The 23715-nt window shown below is 40.1% G+C and overlaps 1 protein-coding gene across 2 annotated transcripts; it reads left to right on the top strand.

The window, feature by feature from the left end:
- Positions 1–2211: 2211 nt before the first annotated feature.
- Positions 2212–22931, top strand: LOC119737849 (putative sodium-coupled neutral amino acid transporter 7). 2 transcript variants are annotated; one of them, XM_038212474.1, is made up of 9 exons: positions 2214–2327; positions 4897–4973; positions 6197–6776; positions 11655–11853; positions 13499–13634; positions 14149–14302; positions 16851–17113; positions 18351–18550; positions 19776–22931. In XM_038212474.1, exons 3-9 carry the CDS (start codon positions 6492–6494, stop codon positions 19958–19960), a joined length of 1422 nt encoding a protein of 473 aa, XP_038068402.1. In that variant the 5' UTR covers positions 2214–2327; positions 4897–4973; positions 6197–6491; the 3' UTR covers positions 19961–22931. The 2 variants fall into 2 exon arrangements, with proteins under 2 accessions (XP_038068401.1, XP_038068402.1); XM_038212473.1 differs by lacking the exon at positions 4897–4973 and having other exon boundaries at positions 2212–2327.
- Positions 22932–23715: the final 784 nt, after the last annotated feature.

Raw genomic sequence — 23715 nt, 5'->3', positions numbered from 1 at the left:
GGATTTGGCTAGTCATTGTGGTTACCTGGTGGAGCGTCAGCAAGGATGCCTCACTGTGACAAAAAACACTCCTTGTTTCTGGCAATAACGTCAAGAAATTATCAAATGTATTATATTGAAATTTTCGTCCAGTAATTGTTCATGATGTGTCACATTGGGAAAAATATATTTTCATGAGAACTCGTCAAACAAGAAAAATAATGTAACCGAAACAATTGAGTGCGTTACATGTAAAAAATACCGTCCAAATGGAAGTCAACGTTCATGAAAAAAAACAAACCGATAACATACTCGTTTTGTGTGTGCAAAATACCAGTTGTATGAATAGGAATTATGTGCAGTGATTGTTCTGGATGTGTAATATTTGGAATTTCGATCAATTTCGTGAGAAACCGTCAAACATTTCAAAAACAAAATGATCGAAACAATACTTACAGTGTTTTAAACTCGAAAAATACAATCCAAATAAAAAACGCGCTTTTCATGGAACAAAAGCAACACGTATAATCTTGCAAAGGGAGAGAATTTCATTTCATTTCATTTCATTTTTTATTTCGCAGGTCAAATTTACAATGGGAAAAAACCCAATAATAATATTACAGACAGTATAGACATAAAAAAGACATGATAAGTTTTTAAAAAAATACACATTAAACCATACATTAAATAAAAAAAAAAATAAGACCCTTACACCAAGATAATTGCACGCCCCTGCGGGATTGCTAAAAAGTGAACGAAATCACTGTCGAGTAGCTCTCCCCATAGCATGACTAAAAACCCTTTTTTTTGCAAAAACACAAACATTAGAACAGTCTTACACTATAACACATAATCCCATGGGCAAAAAGAAAAACCCTTTCAGTAAAATTGCACAAATCCCTGGAATTTGTTTTTTATATTGCACCGTATTAACAAGAAAAAGCAAGAAAAACACCCCCTAGATAACTTAAGATCTAAAAAAAAAACTTAAAAAACGAGACCTTGGAAGACAGACAAAAAAATCAAACGACCGACAAACAGACAAAAAAAACACCTCCAATTAAAGAGACAATCCAACAAAGAAACAAATGACCCCACAGACAGAAAAACACAACCTCCGAAAGGAAACAGACAAGAAGCAAGAACAAAGCAAAACATACAAGACAAAAACAATAACAAGGGGGAGAACAACAAACAAACAAACGGACCAGCAAACAGTCCGCCCACCCAGCAGACAGACAGACGGAAGACAAACAACCAAACACCCCAACGTACTAACGAAGAAACGACCCAAGAAACAAGCAACGACCGAACAAGCATATATACAAACACTGAGCCCCAAGCAAGATAAACAAACAAACAAACAAGCACAAAAAACCAAGAACACAACGGATAAGAACAAGATAAAAAAGGGCCAACTGGATTGCGGATAAAGTTTAGCAAAGTCCCATCTGTACAAAACTTAATAATTATTTTACTGAATTGGAAGTTCCTTTGTTTCACTATTTTACAAGGGCATTTTTACCTGTACATTTTATTTTGTCAACTAAGCCTCTTTTCTCAGTGTCGACCTAAGTTTTTTTCTCGCGCGGCGGGCGGGGACGTAAGTTAATTAGTTCTTTTTTCTTAAAAAGTATTTTTTAGTCATTTGGAACATTTTTCTTTTGCTAATTTGTGAATTTGGAGGATTCTTTTTTCAAGGGAGTCCGAGAACCCGACTGTGCGGTATGGTATACAAATATCGCTTCCGCCCCCGCCCCCCCCCCCAATAGTCTGGTTCTCCGGCCGAGTCTGGTCCCCCAGCACCTCTTGTTTTTAAAATCCACAATTGCACACAGGCTGATTGACATGGTGACCGTTTTAGCCGATTTTCGGCTAACTTTGACAGATTTTTTGTTAAAAAACGAGTTTGACAGAAAATTTGACAGAATGGATTTTTTTGGCAGATTTCTGGCAGAATCCTGCAAAAATGGTTATTTGACAGAAAAACATAGCAAATTTGAAAAAAAATGGTACATTTGTTTAAAAAAGCTTAAATCTTTTCAAACAAACCCTTGCATAATGGGACAGCTTGGCTGGTTTAGGTGCCGAGGTTCACTGGGAACTAAGGCAATACTACAACATCTGCATGTGATTTTAAGTGCTTATAGTGTATTTCGAGTAATTCTTGGGAATTTGGCGGATTTTTGATCATTCTGACAGATTTTTGAAGTCCATTTAGCAGAATTTGGCCACGACCTTACGGTCACCCTGCTGATTGACAGACTGCATATGTGCAACGCTCGAGCTCGTGACTCGCTTCCGGAATTCCACTGTTCCAGATTTGGCAAGTTAACCCGTCATTTTTGGTAAGAAACTCATTCCGCAGCCTAGCTCCATAAATGTGGCCAATTTACTGGACTACCTCCGTAAATAAAGGCCATAACTTCCACCATGACCATGTACAAAAAAATAATTTTCAAAATTTAAGCTCTCTTTAGATGGTGGATATTTTGCCGGAGGTAATGACGGCAAACTAACGATTACTAAAGGTTTGCCGGCGGCAATCCATATCAACAGAGGGCGCTGTACTCTTTAAAATAGGGCTGAATTATAAGATGTATTAAATTCCCACCAAAAGTTGTGTAGCACGTTTGGTGTGTTAAGCTAAGGCTTTAGTAAGCCGGATGACTCGAGTTCGAGTCCGACCACACCACATTTTTAAGTTTTTTTTCTCATCCCCAAATAAATAAGAATATTCTTCTTTTATTATTTTAACATGTCTCAAACATTTTTTGCAGAGTATTACATTTTCTTTTTCAGATTTGTGGCTCTGGAGGATTTTTTTTAAAAGGGAAATAAAGTCCAAATTATAAAATGGTCTGAATCCCATCTTGTGAATACGAGGTAACAACGATAATTTTGGCATGGAGCCAGACTAAAACTTGTCACCGGAAATTGTTAGAGTAAAAAAAAAACAGTAACTGCGCATGTTCAGTACATATCCGGCAAACTAACGTTTACTAAAGGTTTGCCGTCTCCGGCAAAATATACACTGCCTTTAATTATTGTGACTTTACAACGTCAAAAGTACCGATGCCACTTTTCCTAGTTCCGGATCGGTTCAATCAGTTCCGGATCTATCAAAAACTGATACGTGTGAAAAAGAAAATAACGCGAGAAAATCTATTTTTCAGCCAGAACCACCCCAAATCAAACACATTTTCTGATAAAGTATTATTTAATTTTCCAATATAAAAAAGTGGATTTAGAATGTTTTAAATACAGGAAAGGGGTCCCAAAGAACAGTTTTACAAGTGAAAAAGTGCTCACTTTACTCACTATTAATATAACAAGTGTGGACCTAACTGTGGAGTAATTTCAGAATACCCCGCCACTCGGAAATACACCCCTAAAATCACTGGCTACGAGGTTGGAATCACTGCAAAAGAAACAATTCAAGTCCATTGCCAGCTACGCGGATACTGAGTGGGGGTCCATTATTTGAGAACGAAGCAACACAAAATGAATGGGAGTTCCTGAAAAAAATTCTAAGTCCAAACCAACCACCCTGTTGGTGCAGGCGCGGTTCTAGAACCAATATTTTGGGGGGGGGGGGGGGGCTCATGCCATATTTTCAATGGGGAGCGGCAATAAAATCCTACAAATATTACACTATATTAACTAATGCACCCTTGTCACGGCTATTTCTTCTTTAGGGGGAGACCGTTTGCATGTACATCACAATCCTTCTTTTTGCTAATGCAATTTTTTTTTACAGAATTTATTTTGGTGGGGCTAGACAAAATTTGGGGGGGCTACAGCCCCCCCTAGGGCCCCCCTAGCCCCCCCCCCCAGCCCCCCCCCCCCCCCCCCCCCCCCCCCCCCCCCCCCCCCGTAGAACCGCGCCTGTGTTGGTGGCTACGAGGCTACGGAGTGGGAGTCCCCTTGAATATGCTTGAGAACGAAGCAACACAAAAGGAATGGGAGTTGCTGAAAAAAATTCTAAGTCCAAACCAACTACCCTGTTGGCGGCTATGCGGTCACGAAATGGGAGTGCAATAGAGCATGACGCATAGTAGTACATACAAGTAGCGTTGAGAATGTTTATTGAGGTCAATCAACCGTGACCTCGTAGCCGGCTACGAGGTGGATAGATCGAGTGGCGGGGTATTCTGCAATTGTGCCCTAACTGTTACTTTTTAAATTTGAACAAATTAAATTTGAAGTTGTCGATTTGTAGACTAAACGGTGTTATGCAACTGGGATAATTGAAAAGTTACTAAAACTAGTAGCACACCAGTTTATTCAAATGAAAATGTTGGCAACCCATCAGACCGTGCAGTATAGTTACGGGCCCCTCTTTAGTTTTGATCAAATTAAAGTCAAGGATGTTTTTTTATCATTCAAAATGACCCTTTTAACCTAATGCAGTCTTCTCTCAATTCTAATGACACCCTATTTGTGTGTAGTTTTGATTAGTTTCTTGGGGTAGAAATTATGATTTTCGATTTACGGTTGGCATGGGTGGTGCCGTGCGATTCGGTGCATTTTGTGAATTTACGGTAATCGCCATCTTTATTTTGATGTTGCGTTTTGTCGTTGTGATCGTCATTTTACCCCCAAATTTTTCTCAAAAATTTAAAAAAACGGCCTCTATCTATGACATACATACATTTGTTCCTCACTTGCATGTTATTAATGTCGCATACTAGTTTGGTAAGTCAAATAAATTTAAGGGGATTTTGTTCTCTTATAAGGAACTGGGCCCACTACATGATCGCCATATTTTCAGCCATACAGTATGTTCAGTACCACGTATCTGAAATAAAGAAATAATTAACTTGAGGCACGACCATATGTCGTATTTCTCATGATAATGTATTGATAATGTATTGACGATCTAAAAAAAAATCTATTCCTTTTTTTTTGCTCTAGATTTTTACAACTAGAAAAATAAATTCTGCTAGCATCGTGACTTTGCGTGTGATCCCTGGCCACATGGCATATACAGGGTGAGTAAAAAAAAAAAACCCCAAATGTCGGGACCATTGTTTTAGTGAAGTTCTTTCGGCAAAACGAAAACAAATCACATAGGGATGTGTGTGAATTGTATTTGTTTCGCTGAAAGAACGCACATTTTTTGTGATCTATGGACAGAACTCTAAAACGGTGGTTGTGTTTAAAATTCCGTAACTTGAAAAGTACATGAGCGATTTGAATGATTCTTGTACTAAAAGAAAGCTTATGAATTGGGCTATCATATCCTAGATTTTGAAAGTGTTGCATGCAGAACTTCACCAAAACAATAGTCTCGACATGTGGGTTTTGCTTTTTTGGACTCACCCTGTACTGGTTTATGGCTTCTGACTAGTGCCCCTTGAACAAGGACATTTACACATTGAGGAAGTGCCGACATAGGGCTGGATAGCTCAGTTGGCAATGGTTGGTAGAGCACCGGAACAGCAAGAACAGCGAATAAAAAGATTTAGGTTCTGCACGATTTTCTAGGTTGGATGGAGTAACCGGAAACATGGGTGTGATTTATTTCTTGGCCGAATTAAGCCCAGCCAACCTCGTAGCTTGATAAGATATTGAAAGTGTCTTTCATCATGTTAATGGGGTTGGCCTTAGAATATTGTTTTGTGTTTTCCAACCGGATAGAGCCTCTCAAGCCTGGTCCTAAAAAGGGCTGAACTTTACCAGTGTAGAGCATTGGACCCATGCCGTGCTTGTAAAAGCTGTGTTTGGTTCTTGCTAGTTTAAAACGGGTTGCTAAAATCTCTGGGCTTGACCTGGGTCCAGCACGGAGATATCAGTGAGAAAAGGCCAAATCTGGCATCTTAATGTGCCAAACTGTTCCGTGCCAGAACCATACTGGGATCATAGAAACAGTCGTGAAATGACTTGCTAAAATCGCTGGGTTTGACCTGGATCGAACACAGACCAGTACAGAGAGATCAATGACAAAAGTCCAAATGTGACATCTACTTGAACATGTGGCAAACGGTTCCGTTTGAGGACCATATACTGGGATCATAGAAACAGTCGTGGAACGGGTTGCTAAAAAATCTCTGGGTTTAGCCCGGGTCCAACACTCAGATGTCATTGAGAAAAGGCCAAATGTGGCATCTGCATGTGGTAAGCTATTCTGTATGAGGACCATACTGGGACCATAGAAACAGTCGTAGGAATACATTTTACTAATGAAGTCCTAAATTTCTGTCTCTCCTTCCAGGACTATGATGGTTGGACAGGGTATCCGATCTTCAATAACCCAAGATTGTGCTGAAGGAGACGTGAACTTACATGTATGAACTGTATCAGTATTTGCTGTTGGTGACGCCTTCATTCTTGATGGAGAGAATTCAGTGAATTCAAGGTCTTGGAAAGAATTCAGTGTTTAGAAATGAGCTGATAGATAATCTACCTCACTCATGTTGACGTTTCAAGCCGAGTAAAACAACTATTGTATTGACAAACCTCAGGGAGACTCCACTAGACAAACTTTGCTTGAAGATCTTGCAATAAACATGGAAGTCAAACAGGCAAATGCAACCAAACTGAAAGCGGACTTCTTTCACGGTGGCCCAGGCAAGAACAGTCCCACAACCGGCTACACATCGGACGAATCCTCCCCTCTGATTGGTGGAAACGTCGCAGTGGTTTCGCCGAGCGAGGAATCGACGTCGGGGAAAACATCAACCTTCGGAGCTGTGTTCATCGTCGTTAATGCCTGCATAGGAGCGGGGTTGCTGAACTTCCCCTCGGCGTATCAGGCAGCCGGCGGTGTCGCGGTGGGAACCATTATGCAAGTGGTATGTAAGGAGGGGAATCCATATTTCATTAGGCAAGCGTTAAGCTACAGTTTCAGGCCCCATTTAAATGTTTATTCCTCCCATTCTCGGCGACAATCTGGAGTGAGATACCCTATACATGTGCAGTGTTGTAGTACTCATACTCGAGTACTGCTTGAGTACTTTTTTTAGTGTTCTCGCACTTGTACTCGAATGTCAAAGTACTCGTACTCGAAACGACAGTACTCGTACTCGTGCAGCAAAGTACTCCTACTCGAATAGCAGTACTCAGGGGAAAATATTGGTAGAGCTTGACTTTACCATGGCCTTTTTTTTAGCAATATTTTCAGTTTGAAATGGTTGATTGGCTAGCGGAGAAATCAAAGTTTCCTGATTTTCCTCTGTGCACGTCAGGACAAACACATCAAACAGCTAGCCATGAGTGGGTCTGTATATATCGGTCTGACTGGGCCTGGGCCAATTACGCACAATGACCCATTTGCGATGTGGCCGTATTCAGAATTACAAGTACTCGTACTCATATTCAGAATACATCTTACTCGGAATACTCGTACTCGTACTCGGAATGCTTGTACTCGTACTCAGAATACTCTTACTCGTACTTGGAATACTCGTACTCGTATTCGGAAGTTCAGGTACTCATACTCATACTCGGAGACCTGTACTTGTACTCGGTAGTACATGTACTAGTACTCGTACTTGGTAGCCTAAGTACCGGCAGTACTCGGTACTCTGAAAAAAAGCACTCAACTACAACGCTGTACATGTACGTCAAAATCTATCAGGTGACAGGTTTTGAAAACTGGCCTCATATTGGTAATAATAATAATAATAATAACTGTATTTATATAGCGCTTTTTGCCAGAGGATACAACCAAAGCCAGGTAAATGAAGTATATGAACATATGAGACCCATTATGAAGCACCTTTTTGCTAGGTGCTGCGGCGCATAATTGCTGCCACTGCCAGAAACACCGGGGCAAACCCCTTCTCTTAGCGACAAGTGTTACTGGGTTCTTTAACGTGCATTACACAACACACGGGACCTACGGCTTTACGTCCCATCCGAAGGACGAAGCAATAATGGTAAAGTGCCTTGCTCAAGAGCACAAGCACCATGTTCCCACGGTCAGGATTCGAACCCGTGTACCACGGCACACGAGTCGAACACCGTAACCATTGGACCACAGCGCCCCACAATTGACAGGCTGTGGTAGTGGCACAATTGACAGGCTGTGGTAGTTCACATGTACCATGCCTTGATTCGACATTGTTAAATGTGGCTGATCAGCACTGGTGAGTGCCTGTCAATGATGGATTTACGGTAGTTCAGAACCAATGAAGGCACAAAAAGTTCAATCATGCAGCCAATCCAGCCAAACAAAGGCATCACCCTTTAAAATGGCTGCTACACAAGCTGTAGCAGTATTTATGGCCACCCTACCTATCAAACCCCTTCAACAGGTTTTGAAAGATTCCAGCAGTAGGTAACCAGCCGGTTTGTGACAGTTACAATGTATTATCAGTAGGAGGGTTAAAGCTATAGTCCATCATTTGCAGCTATCCGAAAAGTAACTGGCGTACTTATTGTTGAAAAACATACTTGGTTGAAAGATAGTAAGGGGACTAAACTCCCTGTGAAATTATTCTTTCTGGCAAGCTGTCATTTTGAAATAATCAACGAAAGAAGGCCTTTCCAACGGTGCGTCTTAAGACGCACGGTTGGAAATTTCCGTTAGTAGTTCGTGTTTTTTTTATCCGGCGAAGCGCGCGCAAGCGTTGACACGACGCACACGCGCGCGCGGTTGCTATAATTCGTCGGATCAGTGCGCGACATCGCGTAGCTGCAATCGGCTCAGTGAGAACGTGTCTCGGACACTGAATTCAGGCCCAATTCAAAACATGATTCAGCAACTTTTTATTGAAATTGAGATCTTAGAATGCCGTTTTTCTCGGAATATACAGCTGAAGCTGAGCTGAAACTTCATCAGGTTAGTTGTTCAGTACCCTTCTTTAGATTTTGAGCACTTCTGTTGCTTCAAACGAACAAAATGCACAAATTACAAATGATGGACTATACAGCCATTCCATGGTGACTCGCGTGACATTTGAACAAAATGTAAAGTTTTAATGCATTACTGTTGTTAACCTGGCATTTATTCAACTCAAATCAGCATGTATTTGAGTCAGGGCATTGTGAATTTATGGTTTAGTATTTATATGATTACTTTAAAATCGCTATTTTTTCATGTATCACAGTTTCTTTGACGTGACTCGCATGACAGGATAGAAAAAGGGATTTTTGACATCCCTTGATTCAAATAGCTTTTCCTATGGATCTACCAGTGTTCTAAAAATTATTCTTACAGAACTTAGAACTTAATACCCTCACCCAGTACATGCATAAGTTGTATTGTGCCAAATATCCCTTGTTGTAAGAAATGGCCTGAAGAAAATGTGACTCGCGTGACACAAATGCGTGACTCGCGTGACACAGTAGCTTTTCACTTTCACATTATAACTGTAATTTTAGTATAACGAATCAAATCATAATATTATATTAATAAAAATGATTTACCTGTGAATACCTTATGAAAGAGTGTGAAAACTGCTATTTATCCCTTTACTTTGGCAAATGTTGGGGGTGGAAATCTGGTTTAAACACAATATCCTTAACAATGACATAGAGAGAAAAAAATGTTTTGGAATTTTAGTTACGAAGTGATGTCATCAATCCACGGGTGATTATTTCAGGAAAACAGTTGTAATTCTTGGTCATGTAGAGTCACAGTTTCCTTAAATGGTAAGATCGAGCTGCAATTAATGATGCAGTTGTATCGGAATGTATACAGTACAGTCGAATCTCATTAATACAAAATTCTGGTTATAACAAACATAAAGCCTTAGTCCCGACTGTGCATTTATGTGCACAATGAATGGGACTGATGTTCCTCTTAGTACAAAATTCTGATATAACAAACAATTTGGCTAGGTCCGAACGAGTTTGTATTAACGAGACTCGACTGTATATACATTTGTAAAAAACTGATTCAATTTCTTGTTACATAACTAATGCTTTTAAAGACTTAATTCGAATTCTATAATTTAATAGGGCCTATGGCATTGTTTCTTTGTATTACATGTAAATGAAACATTCCTGGCTTGTGACCAGGCGCGGATCCAGAGGTTTTTTGGGGGGGTCAACCCCCCCCCCCCCCACCAGATCTGTCAAAAAAAGGGGGTCAACCCCCCCCCCCCTCCCCCCCCCCCGCGTGACACCCCCAAAAACATTATACTGGTCTAATGTCCGCCTGTTCAAAATACGGTACACCATTCTGTAATGTGTTAATAATCGTCGAATTTGAACAGCACCCCCGATTGAAATCGGTACCAGCCCCCCCCCCCCCACCCCCCGTCCCCCGTCCCCCCCCCCCCCCCAGTTTTTTATTTTACGGAAGCGAGTGTCCAGAGAAAAAAACGTGTGTACATTTTCAAATTTTTTGGCTGATGAAACCCCCCCCCCCCCCCTGCGAAAATTCCTGGATCCACCCCTGGTGACTCGCGTGACATACATCATGTGTGACTCGCGTGACATTCTTGAGATATAAGAATATTCATACTTTTATTGATAGACCACCACTATTTCATTTACAAATATCAAACACTAGCTGAATCCCTCTCTAGTTATTAAGTAATCTTTAAAAAAGTCCTTTTTTGTGACTCGCGTGACATATTTTTGAGGGTGTTTTCACGATGAAATAGTGGGAAAATACTGAAGACATTTCGAAAAATTCTCAATGTTTTATCAAATAGACTGGAATAGCTACCAAATGTATGCAGATAAAGCACAATCTTATGAATGAGCTTCAATTACTTCCTCAGTTTGTGATTTATACCCCTGACCCTCCGTTTCGCCCACAAAATTCAACCATGTTCAGGAGGCTGAAATTTTAATTCAAATGATTTATTTTTAAAAATCTTTTGAGATTTAGATGGTTTCAATATTCCTCTTATCAAATATAACTGACAAAAATTTATTCCTTTCACTTCAATTTTGAGTTTGGTGATGACCCTTACATGGAATGGCTGTTTAGATCTTTAAACATTTATCCAATGCTTGAGGCAACTCCTTGCCCAGGACATACATGTCAAACCTCAAAAAAATGTAAGAAAAAAATCCATCCATTGGTTTGAAGATATTTTTTAAAGTGTCTGCTGTAGAAACCGGCTCAACAAAACAACTTTCTGATTTACTTCAAGTATAATCTAGAGCTGTGCATTTCCGAGTCATTCAGTATTCGATTATGCCAATTTGGACTTGATCAAATATTCGAAGATTCGATTTTGAAATGCGCACTGATCAAGTAAAGTTTGCACCAGACTAAACTGGCCACTGATCTGGATTTGCTTGTTGAAAATTGACCAAAAAAAAGCCAATTGAGATAATGTAAAGAACAGGTAGCGGTCGCTGATATGTGACCGATTTTGAAGAAGAAATTTGAGCTAATGTTCCCTGTTGAAGCTTTCAGACCATGCGCAATAATGGCTTTGAGCAAAAAGTGTGGCATTTCACAAACAATAAAACCACAAAACTTGGTATGTTTTTCATCATCTCAAGAGACGTACAGCTCATATTTTTCAAATATTTAAAGAAATTTTTTAAAATCTAGTCAGATATACGGGTGGTGATCGAACATTGCAATTTTGGGGATATTTGGCACAATTCTATGTAAATGTATGTCTGGCCGTATTCCTATGTGTTTCTCCAAAACGACAAATCAAATCTTAATTCGAAATGACTTTCTACTAAAAGCATCAACTGTACTTCTTTCAGTTGTTTTTTTTTTTTTTTTATTTCTTCTTACATACGTACTCCAGCTTTTCTTGTTCCTGATCTTCAGCTCCCTGCTAGTCCTAGCCGTCTGTTCGGACGTACGGAACTCCAACTCATACCAGGACATGATGCAGTCCATGTGTGGGACGGCCGGCAACATAGCCTGCGCGGTGTGTGTCATCATCTACTGCTTCGGGACCTGCGTGACGTTCTTCATCATCATGGGGGACCAGCTCGATAGCAGTAGGTTAATTAAAAAATTAGCGACTCTCAGTGCTCTGCTATTGAGAGTCCCAGGAAATACCCAGCGCCCGAAATTACCGTCCGAGACATGTTATCATTAAGCCAATGTCACGCATTATAGACCGATGAATTATAGCAACCGCGTGTGCACGCGTGTGCGTCATGTCAACGCATGCACGCAACCATTCACGGCTTCGCCGAATTATAAAAACGAATTACTAACGGAAATTTTCATGACGGCGTGCCAGAAAGAATAATTTCCCAGGGATTTTATTGCCATTACTATTTTTAACCAAGTAAGCTTTCAACATTAATTTCGTCAGTTACATGTACTCTTTGGCCAAATGTGACCTGTTCTGTCAAAATCAGACTTTTCTGGGCGAAAGGTCAAAAATGAGATTTTTGCATATTGTTAAAACTTGTTCTTTTTCTTTTTAATAGGTGGTTTAATTTTTGAATTCGGTCATTCCTGGGCAGAGTAGAGCTATTTTGAAGTTCATTGTGTCGAAAAGTAGAAAACGGAGAAAATGGCCACGAACGTCACAAAACAGTAATTTCTTTAGCTGATATACCTTAAGAAATCATCAAAAATACGATATTTAGAGTTCAAATTAGGGTTTCAAACCTTAATAGTATATTTTAGACATGTTCAGGATTACAAATATGCAAAAATTTGAAAATCGAAAAAAATCACCCCCACAGCATTTGTTGGCCCTATCTTAATTTCAACCTCTGCCCAGAAGCGTCTGCTTTTGACAGAAAAGGTCACAAATGTGACCCAAAGTTTATTAATACTGTCTTGAGCCCTGATTTGAGAAGCTTAAATTGTCACACGATTTGAGACTGGGAGATTGTCTTGACTGTCTTGTGAGCGATTCCGCAGATTTACTCCTAGAAACGTTGATGATTTTTTTTTAATTTATCCATATGCCACAAATACAACAAAACAGGAATAATGATGTTCAACAGCTTCAACAGCTTTTAACTGATCGAATAAGTAAATCAATATGTCTGAGTACGTACAAAATGAACATGGTGTTTTGAGCCGGTTTCTTCTACAGCAAAACAATTTCGATGATTTTCCTTTGTAAATCATTGTGTAAACTAATGGATACGTTTTATCAGAATTGTAATCCACTTTATCATTATAACTTGTATTTGAATTGTCTGAAGGTTAGGCCCAAAAAAAAAAATAGTTGGTCTCTGGTCAGACCGAAGTTCCGGAATTGATGCGGCGACGTGGGTTTTTTTTTTTTTGGTGGCTTTTTTTTTCAAGCTTGTATTGTACAGACAAGGTGGGTACTATTTTGCTTTTTTGTGTCCTCATTATACATTGGTGTCCTCCATAATTTGCCTTGGTGCCCTTTATCATTTGTCTTGGTGCAATTTCCCCATTCCTTGGTGCTCCTTGGTACAAAAATTTGAGGAGGCGCGGCAATAGAGGGTGCTGTTGTAGCTTTCGTGTTAATTTGAAAAAAAAGAAAAAAGGTTGACGCGCATGATTAAAATCGACGCGCGCGCTGACCAGAGACCGAGTATTTTTTTTTTTTGGCCTTGCGTCCAACACCTTGGAACTGTCATTAGTGTCAGCTCTAGGTTTTCACAAAGTTCTCTTTGTTCCTGTTTCATCGTATGTGCAACCTAGTCTTAGCCTTAGCCACTCATAACGACCAAACCAAGTACTGGTACACGGACCGCAAGTTCACCATCACCGTCCTGGCTGTTTGCATTGTCCTACCTCTGTGTCTGCCAAAGAACATCAGCATCTTGAAGTGGCCAAGGTAAAAAGAATATGTGGCATAAAGGCGCTATTATACTGAAATTGTATCCTTGTGGAGACATTTCTTTGTCTCGTGTACTAAAGTTTTCGAGTTTGAAAATACAGTTTAAAAATGCTCTTATTTCAACCCGAATTAATTTCCTTGGCTGAAATGGGGACTTAATATCCCTTTTCTAAAACTCTACCATTTGCGACGGATCAACATACCTTGGAAATTCCTAGTTTTTGAGTAAAATCCATACATCTTTTTCGTGAAAACCTTGTAGAGACGTATTCATCTATAAAAATTGCCCTGTGGAGACGTATACAATCTTTTGTTCCCTATTGTGTGCATGTCTCCAGAGGGCACGGTGAATCAGATCTATTTGGTTTTAGGAAAACTCTTTAGTGTTTTCCCAAACCAAAAAAACCCCTCTGTTATGTCGACTTTTATTTTTTTTAAAAAGGCTCCTTCTGCCATGAAAGAACACAACGCATTTCACAGTTGTTGTTTTTTCTCTATCAATCCTGCACAGTTCTGTAGGTGTTATCGGCACCATCTATGTTGCCGTGGTGATAATAATCAACTACTACCTTCTCCCGACCAACGCAGCCACGCACATCGTAACGAGGCCTACGTCGTGGACTGATGTGTTTGCTGCCGTGCCTACGATATGTTTCGGCTTCCAGGTAGGTTTCGGCTCCCATTGCTGCCTTTGAACAGAAGTTCTTATATGGCTTTCTGACTGACCCATGCGACCCAGCCTCATCCGGGTACCGAAAAGTCAGCGTCGCCATTGTAGTGGGCAAAGATCATATAACGTTGTGGGTAGTAGGCAAGCCTTCAGAGGTGTGATGAAAGGCAAAAACTGTGAGAAAAACTCGGAGCCAAACCCAGTGTGGGGTGCTGTGGTCCAATGGTTACGGTGTTCGACTCGTGTGCCGTGGTACATGTACATGGGTTCGAAACCTGACTGTGGGAACATGGTGCTTGTGCTCTTAAAGGGAATATACATCATTTGCTTTTGCTGTAATTTTCAGAAATGGATGGAATTGGGGGGTTGGAAATATATAGCAAATATAGTTACACTGACTTTTTTGAGGTTTTGGGTTCGAAAATGCTATAAAAACCAAGAAAAACAATCATTTTCCTGTAGTCTGGTTCCCTGACTCCATATAAGAAGAAACAGCAGTTTACATACATTGGGGAATTGTAAGGTCAGGGAACCAGTCTAGCTGGCTTGTACCCTTTCATAGGTGTGTAATCGATTGCAAACAAGTGCGATGGTCAATTGGGGCCAGTATTTGAAAAAAAGCCAGTTTTTTCCAACACTGGTTGGCTGACCAGCGTTGGAAATTGATACAAAATTACCACTTTTCTTGAAAATGACAGTATACCAGGTGCCATGATTTTAAATGATGCTTTACAATGTCATTCACTAACAGTCCAGCAAGGTATTTCAAAATGATTTGGTACATGTGTAGTTTTATTTTTTGATGTTTGCAAATGTTGTATTTTCCCTTTAAGCAAGGCACTTTACCATTATTGCTTCGTCCTTCGGATGGGACGTAAAGCCGTAGGTCCCGTGTGTTGTGTAATGCACGTTAAAGAACCCAGTAACACTTATCACTAAAGAGAAGGGGTTTGCCCCGGTGTTTCTGGCAGTGGCTGCAATATGCGCCGCAGCACCTTGTAAACCATTATAAGGTGCTACATAATGGGTCTCATATTTCTCATAAGCTTCATTTAATACCTTTCTTTAATAACAGACATGTTCTCCAGAGCCTTGAGTACCTAATTGGTGGTAGATACGTGTGCTATATAAGACTCCGTTATTATTAATATTATTATTATTAGTTTAAAATATGCGAGCAGATTCATTATGCAAAACAGACTGCATCTTGACCTCGAGATTCTGACCATTCAGCAGGCGCTTTCTATATATCGGGTCTTCGGTTATATACCAATTGTCGTGTCATAGACATCTAAAAATAAAAGTAAGGCACAACATCTATTGTTCTTTTACGTTGTGAATTGAGCAAACAAGGGCTGTGGTCTTGCGCTCAGTAACGATATGTTACGCGATGCGCCAAGCCTTAAGGCCTCGAAAGATCATCACATCATATTTTAAATAATGCGCGTGTTGCGAATGCCCTCTTGCGATTCTCGATCGTGCCACTGTTTTGAGAGCCAATGTCGTGTCTAGGTGTTTTAGATCTCTGTGCCTGTTATTGGATAACAAAAACACTGTGTGCGAATTGACCAATCAACGACTTAGTCCAGGTTTCGGAATGAAATGGCGTCACGATTTAGTAAAGTCGACTCCGGTTGGCTTGCGCGCAGGGTCGCATAAATTCGCATTCTTCGATATATCAGACATTGGACCAGAGACAGAGAGGGTTCCGTGGACAACAGGTGATACTCGGACTACACCTGTTGCTGGGTCGGCACAATTATGACAACCGTACATGGCACAGATATGACCATTATGCCATTTGATATAAAAAGTGTGGTTATATTTGGTATGAAAATAAGCCCTGCTGCCTAGTTAACCATGCACATTATACAACACCTGAATAAATCCCTGTCATCTGATTGGTGGATCGTTGATCACATGTCATTGAATTATTCGTACCAATGCACGGCGTGCGCGTTGTGCGCAGCGCACAGTGCAATGGAAGTTCTATTGCACTGTGAATAGAACTTCCATTGCACGCTGTCACTGCTGCTGGTGGTGGCGCTGTTTTAAATCGAGATAAATTGAATATGATTGTTCTCAACCTGTTGAACAGTTTGCATAAATATAAATATGATGAACTTGTCGAACTTTTAAACAGTTTTTAACCTGAATAAATTGGCTATTAAAAGTCAACCAATCAGATGACAAGGATTTATCCAGGTGTTATATAAAACAAATAATGAATGTTTCACGTTCGTGCAATGGAAAGAATAATTTCATTCGGTGACGGATGAAATGTTCCATTCCACTCGGCTTCGCCTCATGGAATGGAACAATTCATCTGTCACCTCATGAAATTATTTGTATAACATAGTTGTCAACCAAACACTTGCCTACTGCAATGGTGGCCGATCACTGGGAAACCGAATGGTCACGTGGTTCTTTGACATCATACGATACAGCCTCATAATGGATTTGCAGTCCGTTACTGTGGATTCCCAACCCATAGTTATTAATCAAACTTGCTTTAACGTTTCTTCCTTATATCGCATATACAGTGCCACATAAGCGCCGTGCCAGTGTACGCCAGTCTCAAGCAGCGAACGGTCGGCCAGTTTGCCTGGGTAATCACCGGTGCCCTGCTCATCGCCACGGTAACCTACGTCCTGACGGGTATCTATGGATCCCTCACGTTCGGTGACCGGGTGTGCTCGGATGTGTTGCTGTCCTACGATTCAGGGAACGTCACGGTAACGGTTGCCCGGGTGATGATTTTAGGCAACATGCTGACCTCCTACCCCATTCTACACTTCTGCGGCCGGTAAGTAACACATCTGGATTGTGTTTGGAACGGAACTGAAAATTTATATTCCTTGTCACGTTTTCATGTTGTTTGTATGTTTTCACCCATTTTGTACGAGTATGCTTCCTACATTTCCACGAGTACGGATACTTTTCCATGAGTACGAGCAAAGCTTCCAGTCTCACTACACAACACCCCTTAACAGTTGGCATCCCTTCAGTCTCCTGACGGGCAGTGCATACAGGGCGAGTAAAACAAAAAAAACCCAAATGTTGGGACCATTGTTTTAGTGAAGTTCTGCATGTAGCGCTTTCAAAATCTAGGATATGAAAGCCCAATTCATAAGCTTTCTTTTTATAGTGCAAAAATCATTCAAATCAAGTACTAAGTACTTTTTAAGTTACATAATTTTAAACACAACCACTGTTTTAAGGTTCTGTCCACGGATCACAAAATGTTCAGTGTTCTTTCAGCAAAACGAAAACAAATCACATAGGGATGTGTGTGAATTGTTTTTGTTTTGCTGAAAGAACGCACACCTTTTTTGTGATCCGTGGACAGAACTTTAAAATGGCGGTTGTGTTTAAAATTTGGTAACTTGAAAAGTACATGAGTGATTTGAATGATTCTTGTACTAAAAGAAAGCTTATGAATTGGGCTTTCATATCCTAGATGTTGAAAGTGCTACATGCAGAACTTCAATAAAACAATAGTCCCGACATTTGGGTTTTGGTTTTTTTTACTCACCCTGTACTGTCCAAATGTTGCATGAACACTCATTCTTTGGCCCGCAGCTTCTGAGAACCGATCAAGCTTGTTTTATTACCAACACAAAAAAATTGATCATACAGGTTTTTTTATGCATAGAGAACTACATACAAGTTTGCTGCATGACTTTTCGACTTTGAAATTTTAAAGACCGAGTTTAAATACCTCAGCTATGAGATGCTATGGGCGCACAGTGTACAAAGTGTTGTAATTGACTGGTAATGGGAGATTTTTTTTCGTAACAATTTGTGATGCGATCAAAATGAGCCATTTGTCAGGAACTTTCATTTGGAGATTCAGGCCAAAATAAGGCCACTTCATCACATCACTTCATCACATATCTTAGTGTTCTGACTTCCATAATTTTTCTACTAATGATGGTATTAGCATGCAGTTCTCACAACAGTAATGCTGAGACTGTGCTCTTTTCAAATATCTTTAACAAAAAATTAGCTTGATCGCATCACATGTGCTTACTTTTATACAGGTTAGCCATCGAGACGATCTACGTAACAGCAAGAAAACTGCCCCCAGCTGCCGCCGAGTTAACTCAGACTAGACGGCGAATCGTGGAGACTCTATCATGGTTTGTCCTGTCCCTGATCCTGGCCCTGTTTGTGCCCACAATCGGGAGCGTTATCTCGGTCATCGGTGGGCTGGCTGCTGTCTTCATCCTCGTGTTCCCCGGTGAGTGAAACATTATTGTTTTTTTCTTGACCCAAAGGGTGAGCCTCTGACTGGTGCTGTTTAATATATTTGGGCTGTTGAAAATGACCTGAAAATCTGCATTTTCGTCTCGCCTGAACTTTGTTCAGGAAAGAGACTATGCAATCACTATGGCTGTTCGTGTGTGTGTGTATGTATGCGTTTGTTTATGGTGTAAATTGAGGACACACGCGTGCAACATCATCGATGAATTGAGGACAGGAACCAAATCGAGGACGACATCGATTAGAAATCGTGGACGACCTCGATTAGAAATCGTGTACAAAACCAATGAGAGCTGTTGCAAAGAAAAAGGAAAAGGGAAGAGGAACAAAAGAAAATCCTCGATTTACACCATAAACAAACGTGTGTGTACACCCATACTGGAATTTGTATCCTTGTAGAGTCATATCTTTGTTCTCGTGTACTAAAGTTTTTCGAGTTTGAAAGTGTACTTTCAAAATGCTTCTGTTTTATCCAGAATGAATTTCCTGGGCTGCAATTTGGACTTACATAAAATAATTCAATTTGCGACGGATCAACACAACCTAGGAAATTCCTAGTTTTTGAGTAAAACCCATATATCTATTTCGTGATAACCTTATGGAGACGTATTCATCTATAGAAATTGCCCCGTGGAGACGTATACAATCTTTTGTTCCCTATTGTGCACACGTCTCCAGAGGGTACCGTGTAACAGATCACATGCATACAGTATGTATGTATGTATGTGGTATTTTGGTTAAAGTTGTCATGCAGTGTCCCTTTAATTCATTGCATGACCCACCTCCATGAAGTTGAACCCTTCTGGAGAAAACCTGAACTAGCTTTAATAATAACCGTATTTATATAGCGCCTTTTCCAAAGGATACAAAGTGCTGGGGGAGAATGCAACGAAAGACAGGTAATGAAGTATATGAACATATGAGACCCATTATGTAGCACCTTTTTGCTAGGTGCTGCGGCGCATATTGCTGCCACTGCCAGAAACACCGGGGCAAACCCCTTCTCTTAGCGACAAGTGTTACTGGGTTCTTTAACGTGCATTACACAGCACACGGGACCTACGGCTTTACGCCCCATCCGAAGGAGGAAGCAATGATGGTAAAGTGCCTTGCTCAAGCTGTGTATTCATTGGAAAGCAAATGTTACGAAGCATATTTTCTCAAGCATTTCATTCATCATTTTTGTCTGTTATGTCTTCCAGGACTGTGTTTAATCCAGCTCGCTCTGAACTCGGCCTCTGCTGACAGCAGTAAATCCAAGCGACGATTCCAGATTGTGTTAGGGGTCGTCTTCGCGGCCTTGGGGACTTTCATGTTTGGGGAGAGCGTCACTGCGGCCTTGATGGTGGACTTTGGGGTGATATCCGGTGGTACAGTGGATTGTTGAACAAGGACGGCCATCGCAGATTTGCAAATTTTTGTGTAATTTTTTTTTTTTCACTTTCAAGGTTTGACATCCTAGAATTTTGGTGTCCCTGATTGCATAATGTTCAGTGAACCGGAGCTGATGTTTGCTACACCGTTGTTTCGCAAATGCAGCACAGCAGTTCAAAATGGCTGCCCTCTTTGTGGATCGCGACGTATGTTCCTCAGTAGAATCATGAAAGAAAATGAAATTAAAACAGTGGTACCAAAACTTGTAACTACAGCCAGGATTATGTTTTCACCATGTTAATTAATTCTCTGTACATACACAGGGCGAGTCCAAAAAGATGGGTTGTTTACTCGATTTCAAAAATATAGGTTTTCCCGGACAATTTCCTAAAATGTTCATTCACTTCTGAAAATCGGTCATTCATTTTCGTCTGAGTTTGAGTATCACTCTGAACACGCATTTCATTTTCGCTACCAGAGCATTCGATTCCATTTTAGGTCAATCAATTAAGTGATTGAGCAGCACCTTTCGTTTATGTCCATTCAGATTCGTTTACAAGACTTCTTTCTCGCTTTGAGTAGGCGATTTCAAACATTCACCATTCTATTTCGATTTTACTTTAATGCCATCAGCACCAGATACAATAAGAAGTTTGTTTTTCATTAACCGTCAATCAAATTAGCTGTACCTGAAGTCAATTTAGAAAAGGTAATGCTTGCGTCAATGAATGCACAGGTAACGTAATTGGCCGTCTCTTTCTCAAAACCGAATGCACGGACAATGAAAATGATTGAACATTCGTTGAATTGAAGTGGGATTAAAGATGTGCATTTAAATTCAGACGGAAACGAATGACCGATTTTCAGAAGTGAATGAACATGTTAGGAAATTGGCCGGGAAAATCTTTAATATTCAAAATATTTTGTGAAGACAGGGGGTTAAAAATAGTACATCATTGGAAATCCCTGTTAGTTAGCTGTCATCTGGTGAAACGGGCAACACGATAGGACAACATTTCTGAAACTTACGATGTTTCGAAAAAATAGGGGAAACACGGAGTTGTCCACAGAATACCAAGTATGCGAAGACGTCTCGGTTTTACTACTGGCTAGGCGTGAATGACATACACACAAAGAATGGAATCCTCAATCATTCTCAGTCATGTGAAAGGCATAAAATGAGACGGAAATGGTTTCAGAAAACTGTATTCAGGTCAAACGTTTGTAGTCTATCAGCTCGGCAATAACCAGAAACATTGTGAAACAAAACCCGATATGCGCAAGGTTTAATAAAGTGCATGGGTGTGTTTTAGCCCGATTCAAAGATCCTTGGACAAAGTTGATTTTTATGAATTTTGGGAAGAACCAAAAAAGCAAAATTGATGAAACAATTTTAGGTGATTGCTAAAATCTTGAGATTGTGTTTCTTTCTTTAAATTGTACAAGACTCATCTTTATATTGCTTGAAAAAAAAACCCCGCCTTTTTACAGGGTACCCATCTTTCTGACTCGCCCTGTATAAGAATCGTTCTTTTTTTCCTTTTAATCAGGCATGTCACTTTTCCTCTGATCCGCTGATTTCCTCGTTTTTTACTTCTCAGGAATGCCATTACAAATTGGAAAACACTGTACAAAGTCTTGTGTGGTTTGGAATTTCCTCGAGTTTTCCCTCTAAATTCCCAGTTGCTTGCCTGTTTAATTAAAAATGGCTTGGTTAAAACACTTGGTTTTATAATCACTGACCAGTTTCATTTTGTGCCATACCTCAGTATTTTTTGGGGTTTTGTCAAACTGAAGAAACTGAGATATTCCACCTCTTTTTGTTTGGTCTGATGTAATAGACTTTATAATCATATTTGGAATTTATGAGTTCTTTGTTGTTTTTACTTTGTGCATTTGCAATACATTAACCACCACTTTCGGCATTTGCTTTATGGTATTTGTGTTTGTTTAAATGGTTCCCAGACTCGAATGAAAGTATTATAACTACATTTAAATGCAATTCATAAATACCTAATACAGTTTACCCATTCCTATTGGTCGAGAGCCCATCACGTGGCCGGTCTTAAAGGGATGATAAAGACATGGCTGGCTGGTCTTAAACACTTTTCCAGTATCACCTGAAATTTGGACTCCCATGAAATCCAGTGCCTTTTAACGTTTCATTGGTTGAACGTTCACATTCCTCACGTATGCATGCCCAATACTACCTGTGAGTCAGTATTTCATGGTCCGAAATTCACACTGCACCAGCCCAGGTGCGTTTTGCGCGACATCGCGCTGTACGCGCGAAGCGCATGTCAATCTCCTTATAAGATAAGGAGTTGTAGAGGGACATTCCATATTATAGTCAGAGGGGTATTTCATAAAACATGAAGTAAACTTGTTGAACAAAATGGTTGGCAACGTCTAGTTTTTTTACTTGTTTTGATTTTTGGACTGAAATGATTTTGTTTGTGATCGAAAAGATATTTATGAATGTGAATAAATATGTGTTTGGTCGGTATTAAACACTGTGTTTAAGACCGGTTTGGGTCTGTAGTGCTGATAATTACCCATCCAGACCCCAACCGGTCTTGAACAGAGTGTCATAATACCTCTCCAACACACATTGATTCCCTTTTTATAATCAAAGTTCTATTTTTTTGTATAAACCAAATGAATTGCACAAGAAAAGTAAGGTAAGTATGACTTTACCTAAAAAATCAGTTGAACTAGATTATTATATTTTTCCTAAAATTTAATAAAAGTGATAATCAATCTAAATCGTCTGGCCCAGTTTCACTTTTTGGAAATCAAAAGATTGTTCTATTTTTTAGTAACAATTCACAGTAAAAAAAAAAAGTTACATGCATAGATTGTTGATATGCTGAGTTTGATTATTGAGAATGTATTATGTATTTAACAATTTAATACTTTTATTCATTGTTATTTAAATCAAATTGAAAAGGAATACAATTTATTTTGTTTTTAAGGGAAAACAACGAGGAGGAAACGGAACACTGTATGGCTTATTTAACCTTAAATCCCCAGGCTTTTTTTGCTAGGATGTAACCTCAATCCTGCAAAATCCTCCAACTGCCTCCATGTAAAAAATTGCACACAGCCTCAATCCTGCAAAAACCTCCGTTGTTTCTTTAATATGGTTCTTGGAGGAGTGACCATGGCACTGCCTCCATCCTGCAAAATCCTCCGGCAGTGTTGTCAATATCTTGAGGCAGAGCCAGTGACATCCTGGAGCCGTGCGGAGGATTTCAAGTACGATCTAGTCCCAAATGTAAGCAAGGCTGAGCATAAATAACACAAGGTCTAGCCTTTAGTCAATGTCTAGCCTTTAGTCAAGGCCCACGCGTCTTGATCCGGACACGTAACGCGCCCCGAACACTGGCACGTAAAAAGACTATCCAGCGAGCGGCGCCAGCGTTCGGGGTGCGTTAGGCCTACGTGTCCGGATCAAGACGCGTGGGCCTTGACTAAAGGCTACACAAGGTCCGGCCCAAGACTTTGACACAGTGCATCCTCCGAAATCAGCAACACACTTTAGCCATGTAGCTTCAATCCTGCAAAAGTCCTCCGTTTTGCAAAGAGGATTTGGGAGGATTATGGTTAATGAGACGAGGGGAAAACGGAACATTATACTCAGACGCACAAAGAGATTTGAAACACGACAACTGATTTTATGTGTATGTGCCACAGTCAAAAACTTTATTATCAAATGTGCTGGATACCGAATAAACTGGCAAAGCTGGACACTGCATCAAATAAGTG

This window comes from Patiria miniata, unplaced genomic scaffold (assembly GCF_015706575.1).
Source record: "Patiria miniata isolate m_02_andy unplaced genomic scaffold, ASM1570657v1 HiC_scaffold_3, whole genome shotgun sequence".
Taxonomy (NCBI): domain Eukaryota; kingdom Metazoa; phylum Echinodermata; class Asteroidea; order Valvatida; family Asterinidae; genus Patiria; species Patiria miniata.
This window is presented reverse-complemented; position numbering and strand designations above follow the sequence as displayed.